We start from the raw sequence: 7,172 nt of genomic DNA on the forward strand, positions 1-7,172 counted from the left end.
TGTTTTTTTTTTGTGTGTGGTTAATTTTCATAAGGGACGTGTTGCCAGGTTAACAATAAATAAATGTACACCTTAAGCGGACACACAGGATGAATAGAGAGATTAACAGAGCTTTGGATATTTTCCATACTTGTCTAGATCAACTCTGAATAAAGAAAAGAGAGATTAAGAGATTATTGTTTATGACATTTATAGCAGGAAACATGGATTAATTAAGTTATATTTTCCTATATTCTCTTTTGAGTAGTCAACAAATCCAAAGAAAACATTTTTAAATCTTTAAGAAAGAAAAGTCACTTACAAAAAAATAAAAGAAAAAGAGATTAGATGAAAATCTGACCAAAATTGCTCAAAACAAGTGAATGAATCTTCCTCAGAAGAGTGACAGAAACAGCAGCTCACTTGAATGACTGACTTATAATTACGTCCATAAGCTTTTTGTGAAATTTGGATTCACTTGACCTCTTCATATTTAACTGTTTAGTTTCCAAAGTCACATTGTTTGTTAAAAACTATTTAAAATAGGCCTACATGTTTGTATTAAAGTAAAAATGGATGATTAATATGTCTTTCGGATGGAATTAAATAGCAAGCACTTAGGGTGTCTTGTTCATCATAGGCTATTACTTTTCATTTATAACAATAAAATTTTTTCATTTAAAAAATACGTACGTAAGTATGTCATGCCAATAAAGCAATATGAATTGAATTGAATGTAATTATTGATCGTAAGCAGCACAACATCCAGCTAGAAAACATACAATCTACCTGAGGGAAGACGTCTTTCACTATTGTAAGTGAATGTTGTTAAATAGAGAAACAAAATTATACATTTTTGAAATTGTAACTTCTAGCGTATTGAACTTGGACCTCCAAAAGCAGCCCACACTCTATATGTTCTCGTTCATTGAAAAAATGCTAATTTTCATGCAATCATTGGCTACATGGTTGCAATAAAATTTTAGTTCAAATTTTTAAGAAAAAGTCTGTATTGACTAACGTATAGACGTTCAGTTGTGCTTTCAAATCTTATGCCATAATGTATGTAATTTCACAGTATCCACCTCCTAAGATGTAGTCACAATTCCAAAGTGGTCAAATTTACTCAGGTTTGTGTATAACAGGCTACATGACATTTTTTGTATGATGGATTTAATTGAGGAATTCTCTTTGAAGAAGAGCAGGAAAAAGCCCTTTTAGTGGTGAGTGATATTTAATTAATTTTATTTGCTGGGCTGTTTTTGATTTGTAAGATTATTACTCGATAATATTGTTTAATTTACGTATGTAAGGGATTTTTAGCCTACTATGGGATTATGACTTGCGCATTGAGTATGTTTATTTTTATTTCACGAGTGCGCGTTTATTTCAGAACGTGCGCGTTTTTATACGTGTCTAAATCCATATTAATAATACACTAATTAAAGGGATAGTTCACCCAAAAAATAAAAAAGGAAAGAAAATGAAAAAAAAGAAAAGAAAGAACAAAATGAAACAAGAACATTTTTTAAATTGTAACATTTTTTACAATACTTATTTCATGGTTTTCTCGTGTAACACAATAATGGCTTTAAATGATCTTTTGTAATTTCTAAGACAAATCTGATGTGCGATTAATTAGATACATTTTTGAGTATTTCGCAGTAAAATTTGAAGTATTGTCTTTGTAAATTTAATATAAATTAAATAACTAAATGTGGCCCTGGACCACGAAATCAGTCTTAAGTGTCAATATATTTGAATAAATAATCTTTCCATTGATGTATGGTTTGTTAGGATCGGACAATATTTGGCTGAGATGCAACTATTTGAAAATCTGGAATCTGAGGGTGCAAAAAAATCTAAATATTGAGAAAATCATCTTTAAAGTTGTTTTAATGAAGTTCTTAGCAATGCATATTACTAATCAAAAATTAAGTTTTGATATATTTACGGTAGGAAATTTACAAAATATCTTCATGGAACATGATCTTTACTTCATATCCTAATGATTTTTGGCATAAAAGAGAAATGTATAATTTTGACCCATACAATGTGCTGCTTATGACTGCTTTTGTGCTCCAGGGTCACATATATCTAAATTAAATGTAAATCAGTAGTTCATGCAGAGACTTCTGTGAATACCATTTTCAACCTAAAGGTGAGTCCTACTTTTTACATAAAATGCTTACAAACACTTTAATTAATATAAAGCATCATTGATAAGGTAATTCATACTCATTTTTATTTTATTTTTTCAATATTTAACAGTAAAATTTAAAGTGTTGTCTTTGTAAATAAGTTTGTTGAATGTTGTAAATGTTCACTGATAAGGTAATTCATATTGTATTTTTTTATATTTTACAGTAAAGATGCATTATCTTTGGTAAATATTCTTCAGTAAGGTAAAGTACAGTTAATTAAGCATTTTTACATTCTTCTCCTGTTGTATTTTCTCAGATGAAATTCCGCAGCACTTCATTTATTTACATGACTTTCTCTGGATGTTTTATCTCCATTAATGGATTCTCATTCTGTCTTATGAAGATGGTGTACGGGTGCGAGGCTCGCTGCTGTCTGCATGATTTTATGGTTGAAATGCAGTGACATTCGGCTGGATTTCTGCACTCTCAGTAGCGCATGATGAAATGTGGTGGCAGCTGAAAGAGCCGAATAAATCATCCGGCCGGTTAGCTGCTCTCTTACATCCATTATTAATCACAATTCAGAAAGAGTTGTTCCCTATTTATTAGTCATCATAAAACTGCTCTGGACTCTTTCCCATCGTAACGTAGCTGGAGGGAGTGATTTATGAAAGCAGTAAGCCCCGTGAAGCCATGGTTTACAGTGAATTTATAACAGCTAAGGGTGTTGTTAGGCACGATGCGAAGCGGAGTTAGCTGTTATAAATTCACTGTAAACCACGGCTTCACGGGGCTTACTGCTTTTATAAAACGGTTATTCCATATACGTAGTAAGGTTTCACAAAATAAAACAGAGCAAATAAAGTGTAATGATATTAATAAAAACAGTATTCTTCCACCAAACAATGTAGTTCCTCAGAAACAGTTGTGGTTGCTACAAAGTGGTTGCCGAGCAACAGACAAACGTAAACAAAGGTGTATGTTTGTAGTGTAATTTACAACAGCTTCGAACGCGGCTCAGCCAATCAGAATCAAGGACCGGAACTATCCGTTTTATAAAAAAATGTTTTTAACCACTATTTTTGACTGCCACTCCCCCGCACCTGTGAGATGTTTGCGATTACACATATTTTAACGATAATATCTTGGTCTAAACCTAAAGTACTCTTGACAAACTATATATCATTTGAAAGGTTTCGGACTCTAGTTTTCATATTTGATTTTTCATAGAAATGACAGAGCTCATTTTTTGAGATATCAACCTAAAATTTGGCACAAAACTTGTTCAGATTATTGCCGTTGATTTTATTGAAGATTTGGAGGTAAACGTGTTTTGTAAAATTAATATTTTAAATAAAAGATAAAAAATATATATTTTTATATTTTACATTTTCATAAATTTAAACTTCTATAACTTTTTATAAATGTACTTTTATAACTATTTCTGCTTCTAAAATAATCTGCGATGTTTCACCTTTAAAAAGCTACCAATCTTAAGTCTGTGCTCCGAAGTATTCAAGTTTTATAACAATTTTAGCTGGAAAAGTCATTTTTATGCCTATGATCACTATGATCACGGATGATGGGACTTACAGTTAAAAGGCTAAACAGTTTTGTTTTCACAAACTTTGAAATTAAAAAGTTGTTAAACTCATCAAGACGCTGGCACTACGAGGCACTTCAGGAGTAGAGTTGAGGAGCTCTGACATACAACAAAGGAATTTGTTATTTTGTGTCTGTACAGTTGCTTTTGAATGCGGGTCAAATTGACCCGTGAACATCACAAACGTATAACAATTTCTGTATGTGTAACGAGATACATGTTATTGTCACATATGTACATTTCACAACACATCAGTGTTGAAACTGTGCATGCATGTTCATGACCCTAAATCAAAAAAAGTAACAACATTTCAAGACAAATAACATGAGTTAAATAGTATTTCAGATAGATTGAGAAAATAAAAGAGCAAATTTTTACCATCTGTGGCTGACAAAATATTTTTCTGCATTGAAATAAGTGGGGAAATAGCACATTTTTAGCTTCATAAGATAGTAAGAAAAACTAAAATAACAAAATCTAACCAATAAATATTATTTTGGCTCTGTTGCCTTAGAACATTAAAATAGGCGGGTCAAATTGACCCGGGAACAGTACGACCGTAACAATTTATTTATTTATTTTTATTCATGTCAAAACACATCAGCATGTTGAAACTTTGCATGCATGTTCATGACCCTAAATGAGAAAAAGTCACACAATTTCAAGAAAAACAACATAGGTTTAATAGTATTTCAGATAGATTGAAAAAATAAATGATAGCTCATTTTTACCATCTTTGGCTGACAAAATATTTTTCTGCATTGAACTGAGTGGGGAAAAAGCTTTTTTTTTTTTCTAGCTTCATAGGATAGTAAAAAACTAAAATAACAAAATATAACCAGTAAATGTTATTATTTTGGGTCTGTAGAGTTGCCTTAGAACATTACAGTTGTTCTTGATCGCTAACTATACACACAATCTCAAAACTATACACCAACTTGTGCCAACAAGGTCAAAATCAAATAGTTTAGTCAAAAACATGTTCTCTTTTGTCAGACTCAAACTTTGGCCTCAGATGATACACAAACCTGCCAAATACACACACTACTTCACTGCCAGAACACTAGTGAGATCAATTCAAAACACTGTTACAAAAACCTGCGTTTGGGAAATAGGAATCCTTTTGCTAGTCAATGACTGTTACAGTATATGACATAAATAGAGCGGTGCAGATACAGTAACATTCAGCAATAAACTGTAAGAAAAGTTTAGTCACTACACTACTGTAAAGAGACATTACAGTAGATGAAAAGCACTACAAGAGAAAAGTTCAAAGACTGAATATACAGTAAACACACATTGGAATATACTGTCAGTTACTGTAAATAAATTCAGTATCCGCTGCCAAGTTGCATTACAGTATTGGTAATATCCTTACTGTATTTTATATACTATAGCAGTTTGACTTTCTCTGCCTCCGCTAGACAGTCGACTCTCAGTTCTGCACAAATACATAAATCTGATGAAGAAACAAACTCATCCTAATCTCAGATGATCTGAGGATGAGCAGCACATTTTCATTTTTTGTGAAGTTTTCCTTTAAGCCACAGGAGCAGCATGTACTGTATCTGTACGGTCTGAATGAGTTACTGTGTGATTATGTGATTATGAATCTGTTTCAGTTGGAGTATTTGTGTGGGTTCAGACTGTGGGACTGATGGAATCTGATGTTTGTGTCTGTTATTTATTTCATCAAGAGCATCACATGACGGGAGTCCAGCAGGTGTTCATGGACAGATCTCACGTGTGGGTGTGATCCAGAGACTCTGCCTTTATTTAATTCCACTGAGTGACAAAAAGATAAAAATGCATGCTGTAATCTCTTCTGATTAGTATGTGTGATTAAATTGAGCTTATTCATTGCTCAAATGATCCGTTTGTTCAGAATCTTGACTTATGTGTCACAGGTTGTTTTATGAGAATGGAGGTCAGTATGACGACACACAGATTCCCATCATGCTCTGCTGAGACAGTACTGTCACTGTGCAGGTGAGTCGATGCGCTCACATGTTTTTGTAGGCCAAAACCCAGAAGCAAGTTGCATTTTAGCTCTACTGATTCCATCATCCTGAAGTCAATTGTTTTTGATTAAAAGCCTGAAATAAGGTTGGTTCATTGACTTTGAACAGTCCAGAAACGTTCATATTCTGTTTTAGTGTTTGAGAGAGCGAAAGTGTGAGAGTGAGAGTGTGTGTGTGTCTGTGTGCGTGCGCGTGCGCGTGTGTGTCTGTCTGTGTGCGTGAGTGTGTGTGTGTGTCTGTGTGTGTGCGTGCGTGTGTGTGTGTGTGTGTGCGTGTGTGTGTTTCTCGATTGCTAACACAATTCATTAAACAATTCACCATTTTTCAACTATAAACACAATCTCAAAACTACACACAAACTTGTGCAAACTTCAAACTTCCAGGTCAAAATCAAATAGTTTAGTCAAAAACATGTTCTCTTTTGTCAGACTCAAACTTTGGCCTCAGATGATACACAAACCTGCCAAATACACACACTACTTCACTGCCAGAACACTAGTGAGATCAATTCAAAACACTGTTACAAAAACCTGCGTTTGGGAAATAGGAATCCTTTTGCTAGTCAATGACTGTTACAGTATATGACATAAATAGAGCGGTGCAGATACAGTAACATTCAGCAATAAACTGTAAGAAAAGTTTAGTCACTACACTACTGTAAAGAGACATTACAGTAGATGAAAAGCACTACAAGAGAAAAGTTCAAAGACTGAATATACAGTAAACACACATTGGAATATACTGTCAGTTACTGTAAATAAATTCAGTATCCGCTGCCAAGTTGCATTACAGTATTGGTAATATCCTTACTGTATTTTATATACTATAGCAGTTTCTTAGTCTTCTAACAAAACACTTCTCTGCCTCCCCTAGACAGCCGTCTCTCAGTTCTGCACAAATACAGTACATGTAAGGACTACTTGGCTACAAATCAATCCAACAGTAATGAGTTTGAGGGTGTACAACATGTGCTACAGTATTTACTGGACATAGAATAATGAAAGTTCTCGCATCTGAAGTACTGCTGCTATGTACTGTAATTATATTGTATGTGTAAGTAGTATTGAAACCCTGTAGATGAGCTGCAGGCTAACTTCCCTCACGGTCAGTCCATGCAGAAGAACATGCTCAACTATAGTGCTGTGTATTTCATCAGGAACAAGTGTCCTTTGACCTCATCCCCTTCATTTTTATTTTCCCCTCCATGAGTTAACTGATATTTCCGACAACTCAAAAATCAAATCGACCCGGAACAGTACATAAGGGTTAAAGCTGCAGCAAGGAATAGCTCACCAAAAATGAAAATCTGCTTTAAATGTGCTACCTAAGATGTAGATGAGTTTGTTACTTCATTCATCAGGTTTGTAGAAATGTAGCATTGCATCAGTGTCTCAGCAATGGATGCTCTGCAGTGAATGGGTGCCG

The 7,172-nt window shown here is 33.9% G+C and overlaps 1 protein-coding gene across 1 annotated transcript in view; it reads left to right on the forward strand.

Annotated features, from left to right (window-relative positions):
* Positions 1 to 5,647: 5,647 nt before the first annotated feature.
* Positions 5,648 to 7,172, forward strand: part of LOC107665448 (armadillo repeat protein deleted in velo-cardio-facial syndrome-like) — a 32,099-nt gene continuing 30,574 nt past the window's right edge. The window contains exon 1 of the mRNA XM_016456324.1: positions 5,648 to 5,653. Coding sequence (XP_016311810.1) covers positions 5,648 to 5,653 — 6 coding nt within the window. The remainder of the gene's footprint in view (positions 5,654 to 7,172) is intronic.

Source organism: Sinocyclocheilus anshuiensis, unplaced genomic scaffold (assembly GCF_001515605.1).
Source record: "Sinocyclocheilus anshuiensis isolate Anshui unplaced genomic scaffold, SAMN03320099.WGS_v1.1 scaffold495, whole genome shotgun sequence".
In the NCBI taxonomy this organism is placed as follows: Eukaryota; Metazoa; Chordata; class Actinopteri; order Cypriniformes; family Cyprinidae; genus Sinocyclocheilus; species Sinocyclocheilus anshuiensis.